At 45.1% G+C, this 22,742-nt stretch overlaps 1 protein-coding gene across 2 annotated transcripts in view; it reads left to right on the top strand.

The window, feature by feature from the left end:
* The first annotated feature begins 376 nt into the window (after nt 1-376).
* CNKSR3 (CNKSR family member 3) overlaps nt 377-22,742 on the top strand; it is a 129,604-nt gene continuing 107,238 nt past the window's right edge. For both annotated transcript variants that reach the window (XM_044289601.1, XM_044289602.1), the window contains exon 1: nt 377-739. In XM_044289601.1, the coding sequence (XP_044145536.1) occupies nt 688-739 (52 nt within the window). In that variant the 5' untranslated portion in view covers nt 377-687. The remainder of the gene's footprint in view (nt 740-22,742) is intronic.

Here is a 22,742-nt window from a genome sequence, read left to right as displayed (position 1 = left end):
AGGAAATAGAGGACACAGTACTTTCTGAGCTTTGTCCATTTCATCTTATGGTGGGTTAAAATGTTGTGAAGAATGCTGATTTGTAAAGTTACACCTGACACAAAAAGGATAAGTTTCATCAGGGAGAACCGTGTCCACCTGGCACTTAGTGCAGACAGTGCAGTGCTCCTGCCTATAATCCCAGGTTGCCTCCACTTATCGTGTATGAGGGGACGTGTGGCGGCACAACAATGGCTGCTGTTTGTAAAGCCGGAATGTTTGCTGTGAGGGAGGGCTCCGCGTGTGAAAATGCTGGCAAAGGACAAGGAGCCGCCGGGGGGAGGGACCGAGGGACAAAGGGACGACGAGGGGCCTGGGCATGGGAAGTTTTGGGAGGGTTGACGTTGTGGGGAGGAGGCACAGCAGGATGGAGGAGGAAGCGGGCCGGGACTAGGAGGAGAATGAGCAGCTAGACAGAGCAGGCAGTGAGCGCCGCTTCTCCTCTGTCCGCACAGTCACACCATCGGGGGACCCGTGTGACCAGCAGCCATGTCTGTCACCACCAGCCTCCTGTGTATCAGCCCTGGCCTGGGGAACTGAACTATGGGAACTTGAGAGTCGCCGCGGATGTGCTAGACTGCAAGAGCACTGCCATCAGTATTATTCGAAGGAGACACCATTGTCCGGGCTGGATATTTACCACGTATCATGGAACCTGTCACAAAGTGGACTCCAACGCAAGTAGTGGACTGGATGAGAGGTGGGTGGTGTGCCCGGTGTGCTGGGGGAGAGGGAGTCGTTGTGCTGGGGGCAGTAGTAAAGAGAAGTAGTGTTCAGGGGCTAAAGGGGAGAGGGGCAGGAATATGTACTAATGGGGCAGTAACTGTAGTGCAGATCAGTAGCTGAGGGATAGTGGTAGTAGTGCAGATCAGTAGCTGAGGGATAGTGGTAGTAGTGCAGATCAGTAGCTGAGGGATAGTGGTAGTAGTGCAGATCAGTAGCTGAGGGATAGTGGTAGTAGTGCAGATCAGTAGCTGAGGGATAGTGGTAGTAGTGCAGATCAGTAGCTGAGGGATAGTGGTAGTAGTGCAGATCAGTAGCTGAGGGATAGTGGTAGTAGTGCAGATCAGTAGCTGAGGGATAGTGGTAGTAGTGCAGATCAGTAGCTGAGGGATAGTGGTAGTAGTGCAGATCAGTAGCTGAGGGATAGTGGTAGTAGTGCAGATCAGTAGCTGAGGGATAGTGGTAGTAGTGCAGATCAGTAGCTGAGGGATAGTGGTAGTAGTGCAGATCAGTAGCTGAGGGATAGTGGTAGTAGTGCAGATCAGTAGCTGAGGGATAGTGGTAGTAGTGCAGATCAGTAGCTGAGGGATAGTGGTAGTAGTGCAGATCAGTAGCTGAGGGATAGTGGTAGTAGTGCAGATCAGTAGCTGAGGGATAGTGGTAGTAGTGCAGATCAGTAGCTGAGGGATAGTGGTAGTAGTGCAGATCAGTAGCTGAGGGATAGTGGTAGTAGTGCAGATCAGTAGCTGAGGGATAGTGGTAGTAGTGCAGATCAGTAGCTGAGGGATAGTGGTAGTAGTGCAGATGAGTAGTTGAGGGATAGTGGTAGTAGTGCAGATGAGTAGTTGAAGGATAGTAGTAGTAGTGGTGATCAGTAGCTGAATGATAGTGGTAGTAGTGCAGATCAGCAGCTGAAGGATAGGGATAGTAGTAGTGCAGGTCAGTGGTTGAAGGATAGCAGTAGTGCAGGTTGGTAGTAAAGGGATAATAGTAGTTGAAGGATAACAGTAGTGCAGGCCAGTAGTTGAGGGATAATAGTAGTAACAGTAGTGCAGAAGAATAGTTGAAGGATAGCAGTAGTGCAGGTTGGTAGTCAAGGGATAATAGTAGTTGAAGGATAGCAGTAGTGCAGGCCAGTAGTTGAGGGATAATAGTAGCAGTAGTGCAGATGAGTGGTTGAAGGATAGCAGTAGTGCAGGCCAGTAGTTGAGGGATAATAGTAGTGCAGATGAGTAGTTGAAGGATAGCAGTAGTGCAGGCCAGTAGTTGAGGGATAATAGTAGCAGTAGTGCAGATGAGTAGTTGAAGGATAGCAGTAGTGCAGGCCAGTAGTTGAGGGATAATAGTAGCAGTAGTGCAGATGAGTAGTTGAAGGATAGCAGTAGTGCAGGCCAGTAGTTGAGGGATAATAGTAGCAGTAGTGCAGATGACTGGTTGACGGATAGCAGTAGTGCAGGCCAGTAGGGGGCGCAGTACTTCACAGCTGACTGACCTGCCTGCTCTGCTGCAGGGTCTCATGTCCCCCCTCTGATCTGCTTCCTCTCAGTGAAGTCTTTGAAGTTTCTTCCCCCTGTGCTCCCTCCACCATAGACGTCACTTACCCCCAGTTAAAGTCTGCTTAGTCCTGGTCAGACGTGATACTGGGACCTGCTGACATACTGGCAGACGACTCATGTTGGTAATGTGGGCAGTTGTCAGCAGGCCTGGCATGCAGCAGGTCCTCCCCAACTGGAGAGAAATAGTAACAGATGGGACAAAAGCTGCTCACTTCCTGCACTGTGGGAATCAACACCAGGGGAAGGGAATGGCAGAAATATTCTAAAAAATATGGGCCTAACCTCTAATAACCCTGTTGGCAGGTCTGGGAAGAGCTTGTGGTGTGCCAACTCCTCCCATGCCAGCTGCTTGAGGTCCCTGTGGGTACATGTACCAGCTTGTAGTTGTTTCTCCTTGCCTTGTGCATTGTGTGGGTCCGGCCACCATCCTTTATACACCAGGAGCCCGTGGCAATCTAACAGATCTATGAGGTTTATTGAGTAGGCTGCTGGTAGATTTAGTAAGAGACCACTGAGTAGGTTATTGGGAACTTGCTGTGGTGGTCTCAGAGTTTATTTTACTGTCATTTTGTATACAGTGTTTATGTATGGACCATATATACTCATGCCCGCTGACAGTGTACATGTTCATGCTTCTGTTGTGCCTGCCGCCTGTTGCTTCTGATTCTGTGTAGTTGGTTTCATTGTAAAAAATAAAAAAAGTTTTTTCCCCCCAGACTTTTATGTTAAATGTGGGGGAAAAATTGAGCCTAAGGCCTCTTTCACACGAACGTAAGGGCTCCGTGCCCGTGCTGCACCGACCGTGGGGAAGCCACATGCGGATTGCGGACCCATTTCCTTGAATGGGTTCCGAGATCCGTCTGTTCCGCAAAAAGATCAGACAAAGAGCACACAGGGGTTCCGTTCCGTGCTTCCGTTGCGTTCCGCACCGCATCTCTAGATTTGTAGACCCATCCGCATCCCTGATGCGGAATGCACACGGCTGGTGTCCTTATGCTCATGTGAAAGAGGCCTAAAACGGCATGTGTGATTGCAGCCTAAGGCTAGGTTCACATCTGCAGCAGGAGGACACAGTAGCTTAGCATGCGCTGGCAGAATGGCGGACGCCAGAATGGAAACCCAACGGACCCTGTTATAGTCAGTTGGGTACATCGGGAGGCTCTGGTGTCCTCCATACGAGGGATCTAGAACAGAAAAATGGAAAGTACACCAGAGATGTAAAGCCAGCCTTGAGGTCATTGTCATCTGTCAGGATCCGTTACCAAACAGATCCACCCTGGATCCTGTCAGAACAGAATCCCCCCAGTGTGAGGAGGTGTTTCCAGTTCTATACTTGTCTGGAAGCCTTTGTTACTTGTTATCCGCCCTGTAGACTCGTTGTACACCGTCATATACTGAAAGGAATCCCAGTCACTGGTACAAGACAGAAGCGGAGGCCTCTGGCAGCAGACCTTCTGATGGACGGCTGTCTCGGTGATACTTCTGATCTTCCCAATAACCTCAGTATACTTTATCCCAGTTTCTGATACGCTGTGTGACAGCCCCCTTGGTGACGAATGGTGTCGTAGTGTCTGGACTGGCAGCATGAACACAGTAGAATTGGAAAGTGTCCAGGAGCCATGTTCACACTAGTTAGTCCTCAGATGACTAGATTACAGGCTAATCCTCTGCAGACTGTTCCAAACATGTGGGAAGTTCTCAGGTTCTTCTCCTACTTACTGACACCACTGGCATGTAAGGTTGGCAGCTGCACATCAAGCCACAGTGGGTTATGTAGCATCACAATGCCTATGTAGTGCCTTCTGCCAGTACTGCCCCTCATTTTACTAGACATGAGGCGTTTGTCATATTGTTGGGTGCTATATTAATTTTCTTATTACAGAGCTCCCTACAAGGTATATACCGGTAATAAACCCATATGTGCACAAGGAATAACTGATCAAACTACTCTGAAATCCTAGCACGTAAAGTAACAATACAACGGTGCTTATTCTGTGGCTGGGTTCAGTTACCTGGTCATGTGTTCCTGTAGGGTAGTGTGGTGCGGAAACGCTGGAGGGTAACGGATGCCAAAGGATCCCATAGTTTCTTATGCCGGAGAGAAAGACGCTGTATCCCGCTGTCAGGCTATGGATGCCGGTTGACTAGTGAACATATATAATACAAAGATCTGTTTTAATTTGCCTCCATGGGAACAAGTTGTTAGTCACTGAGTTAAGTTTCGGAACAAATAATTTGTCTTTAATATTACTTAGTGGTTACTCCCATATTGCCTGCTCATCAGAGGAGGTGAGAGATGCAGTTGTGTGCTGCAGTCATCTCCTCTGCACCATCTGCTGCCCAGAAATGATGATTTCGGTCACCAGAGCAGTGATTCTGTTACCTGCTGAATGAGCAAGGTGTTCGGTGGTGCCTTTACACAGGGCAGTTAGCAGAAATTGCCTCCTGTAAAGGTCTAGTTGTCAGCTGAATGATCGTTCGCCGACAGCTATCTCTCGCGACTCCCCCATACACATACAGTTTCAGTTTGTGAAAGTTTTCAATGGGGAGAGAGGAGACAGCCTCTGCCAGACACTTTATCTCCTGGGAGAACTATAGGAGCAGGTGAAAATATTCAATTCGCCCGATCCTTGTCCCCCCAACATCATCTGCTGGGGAGTGTTGGGATCTTTCCATACCCGTTAGGCCTCATGCACATGGCCGTTGTTTTGGTCCGCATCCGAGACGTTTTGGCGGCTCTGATGCGGACCCATTCACTTCAGTGGGGCCGCAAAAGATGCGGACAGCACTCCGTGTGCTGTCCGCATCCATTGCTCCGTTCTGTGGTCCGCAAAAAATATATAACATGTCCTATTCTTGTCCGCGCTTTGCGGACAAGAATAGGCAGTTATATTAAAGGCTGTCCATGGCTTTCTGTAAATTGCGGAAGCCTTAGACTGTTGGCCAAACTCCCGAAACGCCACGTGGAGGGGGGGAGGTGTGAACGATGTCTGTCTCAGCGTCCCTCATGATGTACCATTTTATATTGGAATGAAGTAAAGAAATAAAAATAAACAAAAGGTTTTGTACCAGCGACTTGTGAGGATGACTTCTATTGTAAGGTAAAAAGAAGACGCACGTCTGCAAGAAGCTGGTCAGTGCTGGGTTAGGACGAGCTCCTGGAGTGGACTTGTCTTTGCTAAAGGTGGCTGAAGTGCTACATATTACCCAAACCCCCTGTTCTCATTGGGTTCTCCCAACAATCCGCTTTTGGCGTTATGGTGCATTTCGATGAGTGGATAATCGGATAGGCGATTAACCGCACAGTCACATGACAGTCAAGCATTTTCATGCAAAGATTATTCTGTACAAATTTGCATGTGGTTCACTGTGTTACACAGGTATAGCAACGCAGTGATTTACATAAAACACGCCGGTTTTTGCATTGTTCTCAACGACGGACCTTTAAAAACCACATTTTAATAACTACACGTGATTGATTATTCATTGGTGTAAATGATTTTACAGGCAATGAACGAGCGTTTTCAGTCACTACGTACGCTTCCAGGACACGATTATCGCATAACCTGAATGGTGCTCGTGTAGATCCGCCATTAGGCACTTCACCCACACTTACACAGACAGCGCTATTCATGGACCATCTGGAGCTCAAGAAGAACAGACATTTAAATGTATAAAATTACAAGTTCTATTGAATCTTGTCCCACAAAAGTATTTATCAATCTGCCGCTGCAATTCATGGTGGGAGGTTCATGCACGCGGCCGTTGTGCGTCCGTTCCGTGCCTTGCAGACCCCAATTTGCGGTCCTCAGTGCACGGGCAACTTGAATGGGTCCATGATCCGTCCGCACCGCAAAAAAAATAGAACTTGTTGGAGGCACAGCCAGAAACATTTCAAGAGAGTACGCATTCGTGATGCGGAGTGCACACGGCCGTGTGCATGAGCCCCTACTCAGAAAGCCATTATTGGGAATGAACTGTTTGTTCCTGATACTTGCCTGCTTGTCACAGGAGGTGAGCGCTGCAGGTACAGAACATACCGCATTCACCTCCTTTGAGTGGGAACCAGCGCTCATCACTGCCGTTGTTCCTCCCCATAGAGTGTCTTTGTTTCGGTTTACATAGGTTGAAATTGATTTTGGTGTTCACATCAACGATGCTTTCACCCAATGAACGAGCCTTTTTACAAATGGGGTCAGCAATGTCCGGAACTCCAGCTGTTGTTAAACTACAAGTCCCAGCAATCTACATTCAGTTTTGTGAGAGCTTTGAGAACACCCAAGCAAATATGCATGCTGGGAATTGTAGTTTCACAATAGCTGGAGGCTGCTGACCCCTGCTCTCCACCATGGCAGCTGGCCATGGGTCATGTATCTGATGAAATAGTTTAGATTGTCTTTAAGACTGGGGCTACACAGCGACTTGTGTCCCGCTTGGAGCTAGTGACATTTGTGTGCCATCGTCTGTTCCGTGCACGAAGACTATATTCACATGTAGCAGAGTTATTCAAGTTATTTCAGAAAATAAATTTCATTCATCTGAATGGGGTTGGTCATGGAAAGTTGAACAAGCGGTATAGGAAGTGGTATTTTGCGTCAGTACTTGGCTGCAGATCTTTCCATCCTGGCTTTTCTCTGTTTAGACTTCTACTCTTGGCCTTTACCTACAGTATGACAATGACTGCTATGTGAAAGCGGACAATAAAGAGAGGGGGTATAGGAAGAGTCCACTTCTATTTTTTTTTTTAAATCTATTACTATCTAAGGCTTCAAAAATCATGTAAAATCTGCATCAAAATGACACGTGAAAGCGTCCAAATACGGTAATTATATCCAAATATCTTACTGCTCTGCATGTGATTGACCTTGTTTAGATGGACTTTAAGAATTTGGTCTTCAAGGTGGTACTGAAAGGCCTGCCACTCTGGGCAACATGTACGCGGCTTGACCTGACGGCAGGGTTTCAAAAATAAAATTTTCGCTAAGGCCCTTGGAATTTGTCAGGCATTGCTTTGCCAGCAGTCTCCTCCATACCTTTACTACATTACAAAAAGTGTCAGTAACCTTTTCTTTAACCTCGCTGCCCCACATGTACATTATCGTCGGCTTACATTGCTGTGTTAATTGTGCTGACAGCAAAAATACCAGTACAACTTATGGGAATGTGTCACCAGAAAATGGCCTGCTGTGTAAATCACGTCTTTATGTAAGGCTACTTCCACACTAGCGTTAGAAGAATCCAGCAGGCAGATCCGGAAATCCGTATGTAAACGGATATCATCATTTGTTTCCGGATCCGTCTGACAAATGCATTGCAATACGGGATCTGTCTCTCCGGTGTCATAACACTTGGTACCGGATCCTGCATTAATACATGTCAATAGACGTTTTTCAAAACGGGCGCATACAGCAGGATGGCGTAAAAAGATGCTTTGTAAATAACCCCCAATGAGTCAGCTCCTGTCCATTGTATCTAAGGCCCATTGCGGAACTCTGGCCCGCCCCCATTATAGTCAGTGGGGCCGGAGCGGTAGTCCGGGGCCACGCGTGCACTAACTGCAGCGCGGATCCGACAGGCTATTCACCCGCCGGAACAGACTGCCAGAGTTCCTTGCCGCTAGTGTGAAACTAGCCTAAATGCTGTTAAGGACAGTGCAGGCAAGATAGCAGCTGCCATAATTATGGTCAGAAAATAGAATTAAAAAATCTAAAATCATTAAATAAAAATAGATTAGGTAAAAAAGGAGACGTGTCACTGTCTGGCAGAAAACATTTAAGTGTGGAGTTGACCATCCAGTTTTCAAACGAGTAATTCTCATATGTTAAGCCTCCTCCTCCTCGCACCAGTAGATTCAGGTTACATGCAGAGGTTCTCTGCTTTCTCTTCACTGTAGTGAAGTTATTTATCTGTATACTTCACATACACTCAGATTTCTCAATGGTCTGTACCTTTTCAGCTATTTAAACATATCGGAAATAGTTTAGCATCATGTGTTGCCAAAATAGGGGAGAAAATATCCTCGGAAAAAATGAGATTTGTGCTAATTTTATCAATGGATCCGCAAAACACGGACAGTGGCAATGTGCGTTCCGCATTTTGCAGACCGCACATTGCCAGCACTATAGAATATGCCTTTTCTTGTCCGCAATTGCGGACAAGAATATGACATGTTCTATTTTTTTTCGGGAACGGAATTGCGGACCCGGAAGTACGTGCCCGCAATTCCGTGTCCGGGCAGCACATCGTGCTGCCCCATAGGAATGAATGGGTCTGCAATTCCGTTCCGCAAAATGCAGAACGAAATTGCGGACGTGTGACTAGACCCTAGTGGTGTAAATTTGTGATTGACACTTTAGGAGATTATTGTCAGCAGAAGCAATTCATTTCAGAGAGATTTGGGCTACTTTCACACTGGCGTTTCTGGGTCCGCCTATGAGATCTGTTTCAAGGCTCTCAAAAGTGGCCCAAAACGGATCAGTTCAGCCCTTAATGCATGGGGGCAAATGACACACTCTAATACTAACTTAACGCTAATAAATGATTGACACCAACAACATAGTGGAGGAAATGGCCGCTGAGCTTTATTAAGGGTCACTTAAAATTATTTAACAACCATAAATAAATAAATAAATTAATTTAAAAATACCATAATAACCGATACCAAAAGACCAATAATAAATTAACCATATAAAGACCAAGATCCACTCAGCATGAGCTGAGCGACACTACCCCTCTAATAAAGCCCAGCGACAGGTGACACAGTGCGAAAATAAGGGAAGGGGGGGTGGGACGCTGGTCAGTTCTTCAGGCACATCTGAGCCAGCTCTGCCGAACCTGTAAATATAAAGGGGAACAGCTTCCCGCCACTAAACCAACAACAAATCAGAGGGCTGGAAATCTCCCCCAGCAACAGCCAGCACCAATCAGCTGCGCTCTTCACTTGTACAGCAGGAATCTTCTAGACTACAGGTAACACATTTTTCTGAGGTAAATGTACCTGTAATAGAAAAAAGGGCGGGAAAAGACAAACAGGGGAAAAAGACATGGATCCTACTTCAATCCTAATTATGTAAACCTATGGTGTCATTGCCCCCATGCTTCCCCCCAAGCTAAACGCTCTGGTGGGGTTAATTCATGGGGGCAAATGACACACTCTAATACTAACTTAACGCTAATAAATGATTGACACCAACAACATAGTGGAGGAAATGGCCGCTGAGCTTTATTAAGGGTCACTTAAAATTATTTAACAACCATAAATAAATAAATAAATTAATTTAAAAATACCATAATAACCGATACCAAAAGACCAATAATAAATTAACCATATAAAGACCAAGATCCACTCAGCATGAGCTGAGCGACACTACCCCACAAGCCACGCCTAACATAGGCGAGGCCCCCCACAAGACAGCAGCCATTTCTCCACTATATTCTGAAAACCCAAGTTAAAAATATCAATCCCTACCTCAGAAAGATGAACGTTATCGGATCTAAAAAGGCCAGGCAAAAAACCCTCCAAGTCTGAATGCCTATAACTAAAACCGCCCACTAAAGGGAGAAATTTTTCAAGGGCCCTGTTCACTCTTTTCCGGATTTTTTCCATAAATTTACCGTCCCTCCCGGACCAAACTAAGCGAGGGACAATCTCTGAAAAAACTAAGTTAGTACTAGGAAGACTATGATGTAATAAGGCCAGGTCCCTCTTCATGACCCACAGTAGCTCACAGGTCCTTATCTTACCTAAATCATTCCCCCCAAGATGAATGATAACCAAATGAGGAACAGGCCATTTTTTAATAAGCTTATTAATTTCATCCATTAACCCTTTCCAACACAACCCTCTAACACCCTGCCAAAAAATAAGAACTTCAGATGTATTAAACGACAAATTCTCTGAGTATATTCTTTTTTCAGCTCGCTTCTGAGCCCAAAAAACAAATGAATGTCCCACAATCCAAATCACAAACTGACTTCCTGCAAAAATAGAAAAGCATTCAGACTGGCAGCATTAAATTCGGCCTAACATAAATTTTAAACCTATTAGATTCCCACCTCCCAATTCTTTTAACTACTGAATCATCCAGCCCAAACCTGGCAGCCTCCGTCGCAGCACCTATCCTAAAAGAGTGTGACGAGAATTTTGCAGAACTAAGGCCCAATTTCCCCAAACATTTTTTAAAAATTGCGCTGAACTGAAATTTAGTGAGAGGGGAGGAATCCTGGTGCATTAAAAAGGAACCACACTTAGAGGGATGCATCTCATACAAGCACCTTACCAATTTAACCGGACAAAATTCAGAACCCACCCAAGAATGTAAACTAACTACCTGACCCCTACCATACTGATCAGTTTTTGACTTCCTAACAAGAATCTCGACTTTATCATTACTCACCATAACATCAGAAAAACCCAAACCTGACACACTATTACGGCTTGCCGCAACTAACTCACTAATCCTAAAAGCCCCGAAAAAGGCTAACACAAAAGCTGTACGAAAAAGCAATATTTCACCCTGGTCCCTACACACGTCAGACAAAACTTTACAAAGCTGCCCCAATAAAGAGATAGAAATTGGCCTCCTAGCATCCAACTTACCAATACCTTTCTTGTAACCCTTCAGAGCCTGCTTAATCTGAAAAAAGGAAGATAACGGCCTCTCACCCCGCAGTTTCTGAAAAAATGACACGCCAGCCACTACTTTCGCCACAGATGAAGCCGCCAATTTCCTATTAAATAAGCTAGTAACAAACAATACACCGCAACTTAAAACATCCCCTTTAATATCCATTGAGCAAGCATTTAAAAAATACCACCAATCCCGCCATGCGGCAGAGTAAGCTGCCCATGTTCTCGGGGCCAAGGACCTCTCAATAGCTTCAGACATCAGTCCCAAATCAAGCCCCACAGATGTTGAGGACATGGGCTCCCATCCAGATCCGCCTCCGGAGCTAATTCCCGGAATCTCAGGAACTGTGAACGAGACAAAGAATCAGCCAACACATTAGATGACCCTACAATATATTTCGCTTTGATCCATATATTAAACTTCATACACAACAGAACTAAATGCCTTAATAATTTTACAACTACATCACATTTGGATGAAAGAGTATTGATCGCAAAACAAACCCCTTTGTTATCCGTGTGTAATAATATCCTTTTATCCTTAAAATCATATCCCCATAGAACAACAGCAACAATTACTGGAAAAAGCTCTAATAGAACAATATTCCTTGTAAGACCATTAACAACCCAAGAAGCAGGCCACCTCTCAGCCGACCATTTACCATTCCAAAAAGCCCCATATCCACAGCTACCAGCCGCATCCGTAAATAAACCCAAAGCGTCAGAACTCGAAAATTCCTCCTGCCAACAACTAGAACCATTAAATTCCTGTAGGAATTCTAACCAAACACCCATATCCTCCTTCAAACATTTAGTCAACCGAATGTGGGAATTAGGAGACTTAAGGCCCCTAGTTGAAAAATATAGTCTACTAGAAAAAACTCTACCAATGGGGATAACCCTACAAGCAAAATTAAGTGACCCCAGAAGAGATTGCATATCTCTAAGAGTACATTTTTTCTTACTTAACAAAAGCAAAAGTAACACCCGAATTTTTTCCAATTTCGCCTCTGACAGTCGAAACTCCATGCGACTAGAGTCGATAACTATCCCAAGAAACTCTAAACAACAACACGGACCAACCGTCTTCTCTTCTGCTACTGGAATCCCAAAACAAGAACAAATATCCAAAAACCTACTTAACAAATCTGAACAAGTACTAGAATTAGAAGAACCAACAAATAAAAAATCATCTAAGTAATGAAGAACCCCATTAAAACTTACATCATACTCAACAACCCATTGGATAAAAGTTGAAAATGCTTCAAAGTAATAACAGGACAGTGAAAAACCCATTGGCAGGCATTTATCAAAATAAAAATAACCGTCAAACTGAAAACCTAGTGAGTTGAAGCCGTCTGGACAAACAGGCAATAAACGAAATGCAGATTTAATATCAGCCTTAGCTAACAGGGCATCCTTACCAAAAGTCCTGACTAAAGCTAGTGCATTATCAAAAGAGGCATATGAAACAGAGGCCTCAGATTTATCCACCATATCGTTCAAAGAGCTTTTTCCTGGGAACGACAGGTGATGAATCAACCTGAAATCTCCAGGCTCCTTCTTTGGCACAACGCCCAAAGGAGAAAGCCTAAAATTAGCAAACGGCGGCTCTAAAAAGGGGCCCTCAATCCTCCCCAAATCAAGCTCCTTCTGAATCTTACTACGAACTACCTCTTTATGTAAAATCACAGATTTTAAGTTCTCAACCCAACAGCAGCCAACGCCAGAAAAAGGTGGAACTTCAAAACCATATAAAAACCCATAAAAAATTAAATCAGCTTTCTGACGGTCTGGATAGAGAGCGAGCCATGGCTGCATTTCTGCTAACTTCACTGGACTCCACGCTTTTTGCCACCTGCTCCCTGACGTTTGGCTGCTGCTGGCCTGACTGGGAGTTCCTTTTAAAGCAACGGGACATAGGATGGAACCCCCCACAAAAAGAACATTCATGTCTATACCGGCAATTATTTAACCATTTACAGGTAGACTCGTTATAAGCAAAGCAAACGCCTTTCCTCATAACAGTCTGAGCCGACGCCGGCGGTTTTGCCGGTATAGTTTTTTGCGGCAACATTAAATTTACCCATAGCCCAATGTCCTTCACACCCCATTTAAGGGATGGATGGACAGCTAGCTTTTGGCGGAATGTCTCATCGTAATGAAACCAAGCCATCCCGCCAAAATTCCTATAGGCTTCAGTTACAATGTCTAAATGCTGGAAAAGTCCTGAGCACAGCTCAGAGTGCTTCTCCCCCAAAACCGCAGCATAAACACAAAATGCCTGAAGCCAATTATTAAATGATCTAGGGGGAAAGCGTTTCTTATCATCTTCTATTTTCTCATCTTTCTTGAAAGCACTATCTTTGGCGGACGGTAATAACGCCATTAATTCCACGTATTCCATCCGCCAAATACGCTCCTTCATAGTTGCACTAAGATGATAACCTAAAGGAGACACTTCACAAGCTAGTGCCTCCTTTAAACAAGTCTCCTTAACCCCTGCGCCTCTCTCCAGCACAGGCACCACACTACCAGCATTACTACTAGCATTACTACCAGCATTACTACTAGCATTACTACCAGCATTACTACCACCAGCATTACCACCAGCATTACCACCAGACGGAGTAACCACCGTACTTTGACCACTGCTCCAGACATCTGAAGCACCATGAACCATATGCCTGCTAGAAAACTCAGCTAGCAGCTTAACCAAACCATTTAACACAGACGACTCAGACAAGGGAACAACATTGATGTTCTCACCCACTGGCTGTCCTTCCTGGCGTGGACCATAGGCAGCAGATGATAGGTGTGGTGATCTTCCCAGGGGGCCCGGAGATGGCTCAACCAGCAGAGGTGGGAGCCTCTCAACAGGCAGCCCCTGTAATTCATCCTGCAGGATCTGCTGCTCCACTTCCTGCTGCAGCTCCTCAGTGGCAGCATCCTGATGACGTTCCACACCAGTGAGAACAGCTTCTGTATAGGAACTGCCACTCTGCCTTCCAGACTCTCTGATCCTGGAGGACTGCCGGCCTCTCTGAGAAGCTGCTCTTCTCCGATTGGTGCTGCGCCGACGCCCCGCCCCCGGGGGAGGAGTACAAGCGCTCCCTGCACTTCTAGCTCTTTTGCTGGGCAGCGCTGCAGCCTCCTCCTCCCGGAAACGGCTGCTGGATCCTCTGGTGGTGCGCAGCTCCGGACGGCTTCCCCATGCTGGCACCGGACTTTCTTCAACAGCTGGCGGCGGCGGCGGCTCCAGAGACAGCGGCGGTGGTAACATCGGGGACCCCAGCGGCGGTACAGACGAGCTCGGCGGCGATGTCAGCACTTCAGGTGGGCTTGATAGCAGCGGCGCCGGCATCTTCAAACAGCTCCGCAGCCACTCTTCTCCGCCGGCGGACCCCGCTCTCTTCATCAGCTGCTGCAGGAGTTCTTCCATGTCCCACGCTGGTCAGTTCTTCAGGCACATCTGAGCCAGCTCTGCCGAACCTGTAAATATAAAGGGGAACAGCTTCCCGCCACTAAACCAACAACAAATCAGAGGGCTGGAAATCTCCCCCAGCAACAGCCAGCACCAATCAGCTGCGCTCTTCACTTGTACAGCAGGAATCTTCTAGACTACAGGTAACACATTTTTCTGAGGTAAATGTACCTGTAATAGAAAAAAGGGCGGGAAAAGACAAACAGGGGAAAAAGACATGGATCCTACTTCAATCCTAATTATGTAAACCTATGGTGTCATTGCCCCCATGCTTCCCCCCAAGCTAAACGCTCTGGTGGGGTTAATTCATTCTGAATGGATAAGGATCCGTTCAAAATGCATCAGTTGGCCTCCGTTTAGCCTCCATTCCGCTCTGTAGGCGGACACCAAAACGCTGATGTCCGTCTTATGAAACTGAGCCAAACTGATCCGTCCTGACTTACAATGTAAGTCAATGGAGACGGATCCGTTTTTACTGACACAATATGGTGCAATTGAAAACTGATCCGCCTCCCATTGACTTTTAATGTAAGTCAAAACGGATCAGTTTGCATATTTTTTTTTTATGTTCATGGTAATGCATGAACCCCATCGAAGTGCATGGTCCCCCATCGAAGTGCATGGTTCCGCATACGGGCCACAAAAAAAGAAAAGGTGCGGGTGCGTTGCAGGAACATGCGCAATTTTTCCGGGCGAGTGCAAAACATTGCACGAGTGAGAAAAATCGGCATGTTTGGTACCCAAACCCGAACTTCTTGACAGAAGTTCGGGCTTGGGATCGGTGTTTTGTAGATTAACATGGTTATAAGGGAAAATAATAGCATTCTGAATGCAGAATGCATAGTACAATAGCGCTGAAGGGGTTAAAAAAAATATATTTTTTTAACTCTCCTTAATCCACTTGCTCGCGCAGCCCGGCTTCTCTTCTGTCTGTCTTCTGTGCTGTGTGAAGGAAAAGGACCTGTGGTGACACTGACATCACTCCGGTCATCATATGATCTATCACCATGGTAAAAGATCATGTGAAGCCGGGCTGCGCGAGCAAGTGGATTAAGGCGAGTTAAAAAAATATATATTTTTTTAACCCCTTCAGCGCTATTGTACTATGCATTCTGTATTCAGAATGCTATTATTTTCCCTTTTTTAACCATGTTAGAAGGGAAAATAATAATGATCGGGTCTCTATCCCGATCGTCTCCTAGCAACCGTGCGTGAAAATCTTGCGTTGCGTGGAAAGCGCACAATATAGAGCATGCTGCGATTTTCACGCATTACCGCTCATGTGCACAGCCCCATAGAAATTAATGGGTCCTGATTCAGTGCGTGTGCAATGCAGTCAACTCACACATCGCATCCGCGCGGAATACTCGCCCGTGTGAAAGTATCATCGAAAGGTTAATTTATTTCAGTAATTCAATTAAAAAAGTGAGTCTCATACAGTACAGACCAAAAGTTTGGACTCACCTTCTCATTCAAAGAGTTTTCTTTATTTTCATGACTATGAAAATTGTAGATCACACTGAAGGCATCAAAACTATGAATTAACACATGTGGAATTATATACATAACAAACAAGTGTGAAACAACTGAAAATATGTCATATTCTAGGTTCTTCAAAGTAGCCACCTTTTGCTTTGATTACTGCTTTGCACACTCTTGGCATTCTCTTGATGAGCTTCAAGAGGTAGTCACCTGAAATGGTTTTCACTTCACAGGTGTGCCCTGTCAGGTTTAATAAGTGGGATTTCTTGCCTTATAAATGGGGTTGGGATCATCAGTTGCGTTGTGGAGAAGTCAGGTGGATACACAGCTGATAGTCCTACTGAATAGACTGTTAGAATTTGTATTATGGCAAGAAAAAAGCAGCTAAGTAAAGAAAAACGAGTGGCCATCATTACTTTAAGAAATTAAGGTCAGTCAGTCAGAAAAATTGGGAAAACTTTGAAAGTGTCCCCAAGTGCAGTCACACAAACCATCAAGTGCTACAAAGAAACTGGCTCACATGCGGACCGCCACATGAAAGGAAGACCAAGAGTCACCTCTGCTGCGGAGGATAAGTTCATATTAGAGACCAGGTCAATGCCACACAGAGTTCTAGCAGCAGACACATCTCTAGAACAACTGTTAAGAGGAGACTGTGAATCAGGCCTTCATGGTAGAATATCTGCTAGGAAACCACTGCTAAGGACAGGCAACAAGCAGAAGAGACTTGTTTGGGCTAAAGAACACAAGGAATGGAAATTGGACCAGTGGAAATCTGTGCTTTGGTCTGATGAGTCCAAATTTGAGATCTTTGGTTCCAACCACCGTGTCTTTGTGTGACGCAGAAAAGGTGAACGGATGGACTCTACATGCCTGGTTCCCACCGTGAAGCATGGAGGAGGAGGTGTGATGGTGTGGGGGTGCTTTACTGGTGACACTGTTGGGGATTTATTCAAAATTGAAGGCATACTGAACCAGCATGGCTACCACAGCATCTTGCAGCGGCATACTATTCCATCCGGTTTGCGTTTAGTTGGACCATAATTTATTTTTCAACAGGACAATGACCCCAAACACACCTCCAGGCTGTGTAAGGGCTATTTGACCATGAAGGAGAGTGATGGGTTGCTGCGCCAGATGACCTGGCCTCCACAGTCACCGGACCTGAACCCAATCAAGATGGTTTGGGGTGAGCTGGACCGCAGAGTGAAGGCAAAAGTGCCAACAAGTGCTAAGCATCTCTGGGAACTCCTTCAAGACTGTTGGAAGACCATTTCAGGTGACTACCTCTTGAAGCTCATCAAGAGAATGCCAAGAGTGTGCAAAGCAGTAATCAAAGCAAAAGGTGGCTACTTTGAAGAACCTAGAATATGACATATTTTCAGTTGTTTCACACTTTTTTTGTTATGTATATAATTCCACATGTGTTAATTCATAGTTTTGATGCCTTCAGTGTGAATCTACAATTTTCATAGTCATGAAAATAAAGAAAACTCTTTGAATGAGAAGGTGTGTCCAAATTTTTTATTTCTTTTAATGTCAAGGAATTGACCAAAACTGATGGATTTTGCATGTTTATCAAGTCTGTTCAGATATTCAGTTCTTGCTCAAAAAACACATTGAGGATCATTTACTAAGGCTACTTTCACACTTGCGTTCAGAGCGGATCCGTCTGAGACGGATCCGCTCATATAATGCAGACGGTGGCTCTGTTCTGTACGGATCCGTCTGCATTATAATGGTAAAAAATGTCTAAGTGTGAAAGTAGCCTCAGACGGATCCGTCCAGACTTTCAATGGGGGACGGATCCGTTTGAAGATTGAGCCATAATGTGTCATCTTCAAACGGATCCGACCCCATTGACTTAGATTGTAAGTCTGGACGGATCCGCACGGCCAGGCGGACACTCGAACGCTGCAAGCAGCGTTCAGGTGTCCGCCTGCTGAGCGGAGTGGAGGCTGAACGCTGCCAGACTGATGCATTCTGAGCGGATCCGCATCCACTCAGAATGCATTAGGGCAGTACGGATGCGTTCGGGGCCGCTTGTGAGCCCCTTCAAACGGAGCTCACAAGTGGACACCCGAACGCTAGTGTAAAAGTAGCCTAACATTGCTACGCCAGTTTTTGGTTTAAAAAAAAAAAGCCTCGACCCCTTTTTCTGACTTTTTAAATGCCATCCTTGCCACTTGGGGGAAGCAGGGAACCTGCACCTCGTCATAAACTAGCCGCTTTCTCCGGCAGCGCAGGGGCTATCAAAGACTGGTAAAAGGCTGGTCTTTGAATCCATTCTAATCAATGCATATGTGTGTTGTCCATGGAGAAAACTGTTTACTAACGTGATAGAGGCCGTAGGTTGCCTGCACACGGTGCAGATTGTGTGCATTATATTTGCATGAAATCCTCACCAAAACCACACACACAATGCAATTTCTGCAAAAGCAAAGTGTACATGAGATTTGTCTCCTACACTTTGCTGGAACTCTATTAGGGCTCATGCACACAACATAGCTGTTTTTGTGGTTCTCAGATTGCCGGCTGCGTGCGTTCCGCATTTTGCAGAATGCAGTGTCCAGCCAATAATAGAACAGTCCTATCCTTGTCCCTAATGCAGACAAGAATGGGACACTATATTTTTGCAGTGTTTTTTTACAGCCCCATTGAAGTGAATGGGTCCACATCTGACCTCCAAAAATATGTTTGTGTGCATGAGCCCTTGCGCATTGGTTTTTCCTGGTACTGATTACGCCGTATTGTCACCCTGTGAGCCACCCATAAGCCTTTCTCAGACGGGTGTGTCCAATGCAGAAAACACATTATAATGCTGTGCCATCCTGTGAAAGGAGCAGTGTCCATAACGGAAATAATGCTCCCACACTGGACACACTCGTCTGAGAGAGGCCTCAAGGCAGGTTTTTACAGTGTTTTGGGGGAGGTTTTGAGGCAGATTTTCCTGAAGGTTTTTCAGCCAAAGCCAGAAGTGGATTTGAAAGGAATCAGAAATATAAAGGAATGACCTGTACTTCTCCCTCCTGCAGGTTCCATTTTTGGCTTTGGCTGAAAAACCTGTAGGGTAATCTGCCTAAAAACATCTTCCCAAAAACTCTGTGTGAATCTACCCTTAGGCTGAGTTCACACGGGCGTGTCCGGATTAGGTCCGGATGTGTCCCGGTGTATTGCGGCAAACCCACGCGATTAGGTACGCAATTGCAGTCAGTTTTGACTGCGATTGCGTTCCGATGTTCAGTTTTTATCGCGCGGGTGCAATGTGTTTTGCACACGCGTGATAAAAAACCGACTGTGGTACCCAGACCCGAACTTCTTCACAGAAGTTCAGGTTTGGGTTTGGTGTTGTGTAGATGTTATAATAGCATTCTGAATACAGAATGCTTAGTAGGTGATCAATTGAGGGTTAAAAACTATTAACTCGCCTCCTCTTGATCACGTAGTTCAGGTCTCTTCTTTACTTCTTTAATAATGAACTACTGGCTAAAGGACCTGTGGTGACGTCAGATCACATGCTCCAATCACATGGTCCATCACCGGGAACTATTTTTTTAACCCTCAATTGAGGGCTCAATTCAGAATGCTATTATTTTCCCTTATAACCATGTTATAACCATGTTATAAGAAAATAATAGTGTCACCTAGCAACCATGCGTGAAAATCGCACCTCAGCCGCACTTGCTTGCGGATGCTTGCGATTTTCACTCTGCCCCATTCTCTTCTATGAGGCCTGCGTTGCGTGATAAACGCACAATATAGAGCATGCTGCGATTTTCACGCAACGCATAAGTGATGCATGAAAATCACTGCTAATGTGCACAGCCCCATAGAAATTAATGGGTCCAGATTCAGTGTGGGTGCAATGCGTTCACCTCCCGCATTGCACCCACGCGGAAATCTCGCCCGTGTGAACTCAGCCTTAGGCAAGCGCATTGGGAGCGTGATTTCCCATAATGAACTCTGCTTCTGAGACAGGACTGCACCGGCATATTAATGATTTATAATGCTGCATGTCTCTGCCCGACATTGGCTGTAATGATTTGTACTGAGGGCTTTATGTGAGTACAAATCATTACAGTGGAGGCCAGGCAGAGACACACAGCATTATAAATCATTATAATGCTGTGCAGTTCTGTCACAGGAGAAGTGTCTAGACACCGCACCATGCGTGTTTCCCGCAGTGGATACTCTCCTCTGGAACTGCCCTTACAGAATAAACCTGAAAAAAGCACTTTCCACACACATGCACGACAGATGACTTGCCTGCCCAGTATGTAGACTGAAGATTTATAGTAGACCCTAACACACTCTTGAGTCTCATATGAGAATGCCATGAGATTGAGAAAGAACTCTCAGAATAACAAGGTCATGGCCTACACTTTTATTGCACCCTTTAGAAACACTGAAGACAACTACTCAAGATATGTAAAAGCAGAGCATACCGTTTTCAGTTAGGCACAACGCTTGGTAGTAGATATTAGAATAATGGTAAATCACAGTGAATACAAATAAGGCCCCGTTCACACCACCATATTTGTGCTGCCCATCCTGTCCACATTTTTTACAGATTGGATGTGGTCCCATTAATTTCTCTGCATCTGTATGTCCCTTCTGCAGCCCTGCAAAAAAGATTAAAGATGTCCTAATTGTTTCTGTTTGCAGAGGAGAATAGGCATTGTTACAATGGGTTGGAAAGAAATGGATGCATCACTAACGTCATCTGCGTTTTGCAGACTGCAAAGTACATATGGTCTTGTGAATGCACCCCAAGTGTACCTAAAATGCACCAACGCATTGAAGATCAGTTGCCATAGATTTTTGGGTCAGGAGGCAGAAAGTACACTTTATTCACACATACTGGGGCACATTTATTAAGGGACTTGTGATTATTTTAGTCATAAAATAACTGCCTGTACAACAGTATTCAGTCACACAGATGGTTTTACGGCGTGTTTGTCAACTGGATGGGACGGGGGTGGAGTGGACCGTGCATCAGTGGAAGAACTGTGGAAACATGCACTCCTTTGGTCTGTGATGTGGACCAAACATGTCCATTTGAAGACTATGATGACGTCCATGTTCTGTAAGAGGTTTTCACTGAACATTGGTAGGCTGGCTAGTCTTATCATTTTCTATGCCTGTTTTAGGCATAGGAAATGGTCTAAATCTACTCTAGCAAGGGAGCTAGTGTAGATTCAGACAGGCAGTCGAGCCGCCAAAGTTTTGTAGACGCCCGCACCTCTACATAAATTCATATGCATAATTAAAATTACATAATGTATCCCCAAATACCACATAATCAGACCAAAATAGGCCTATACAGTCTGAGTTAGTCCAGCACAAAAAGATCTTTAGGAATAAAAAGCTGACTTTTCTAAATGTCCTTATTTCTTCAAGAAAAAGCTACATACCGTACATTATCTACCCATTTAACGGCATGGATAGAAATATTAGCAATCAGAATGTTCATATAAAGCGATGAAGACTTTCTGATAAAAATTGAATGGGACGATTACATGTGGTGGTGGTGGTAGTAGTGGTGTGTTTTCATGGACAAATCTGCAAAATCTTCATGTCATATTGTAACAGTATAGTAATGGTGGAGTGTCTAAGCCTCTATAAAATCAATAGAAATTGCTGCCTATGTTACACCTTATAAACCGTGGTGATTCACCCTTCATTTATTGTTGTGTGAAAAGTAGCAACAGACAGATACATGGAGAGCGCTATTGTCATATAATTATTATAGAGTGAATTATAGAGTCTCGTCCTAACTTGTAGAGAGCCACATAGTCACTGGTGGTGTCACCTGGAAGCCAATGTAATGAAGTTAGTGACATGCAGCACTGCACTCAGTCCGCACAAAGGATAAAAAGCCTTCACAGTATAGGCCATGTGGCTCCTCGCACCTTCATTTGCAGCTTGCAGCGGAGTGCGCTCTCCTCTACATACGCGTCTCACAAGGGAGTGAGCCAGATAGGGCTGGAGGGGTTAAAAAAAAAAAAAAATTTTTTTTTACTCACCTTAATCCACTTGTTCGCGCAGCCGGCATCTCTTCTGTCTTGTTCTGTGAGCAATAGGACCTTTTGATGACGTCACTACGCTCATCACATGGTACTTCACATAATCCATCACTATGGTGATAGATCATGTGACGGACCATGTGATGAACGCAGTGACGTCATCAAAGGTCCTATTGCTCACAGATGAAGACAGAAGAGATGCCGGCTGCACGAACAAGTTGATTAAGGTGAGTTAAATTCTTTTTTATTTATTTTTTTAACCCCTCCAGCCCTATTTTACTTATAACCATGTTATAAGGGAAAATAATAATGATCGGGTCTCCATCCCGATCGTCACCTAGCAACCGTGCGTGAAAATCGCACCACATCTGCACTTGCTTGCTGATGCTTGCGATTTTCACACAACCCCATTCATTTCTATGGGGCCTGCGTTAAGTGAAAAACGCACAAAGAGGAGCATGCTGCGATTTTCACGCAACGCACAAGTGATGCGTGAAAATCACTGCTAATGTGCACAGCCCCATAGAAATGAATGGGTCCGGATTCAGTGCGGGTGCAATGTGTTCACCTCTCGCATTACACCCGCTCGGAAAACTCCCCCATGTGAAAGGGTTCTCGGCAACCACTTACTTTTAACTTTTACATGACGAACCGCTAAAATCAACTCGCCTGTCTCTACTTTATACTGCCGTTAGTATGGGCAGCATAAAGTTGATGATGGGTCCCTTTAAGGCCTTATTCACACATCAGTGTTTAGTCAGTGATTTCCATCAGTAATTGTGAACTGAAACCAGGAGTGGCGG

This window comes from Bufo gargarizans, chromosome 4 (assembly GCF_014858855.1).
Source record: "Bufo gargarizans isolate SCDJY-AF-19 chromosome 4, ASM1485885v1, whole genome shotgun sequence".
NCBI lineage: Eukaryota > Metazoa > Chordata > Amphibia > Anura > Bufonidae > Bufo > Bufo gargarizans.
Note: the sequence above shows the minus strand (reverse complement) of the source record. Positions and strands in the feature narration are given on the sequence as shown.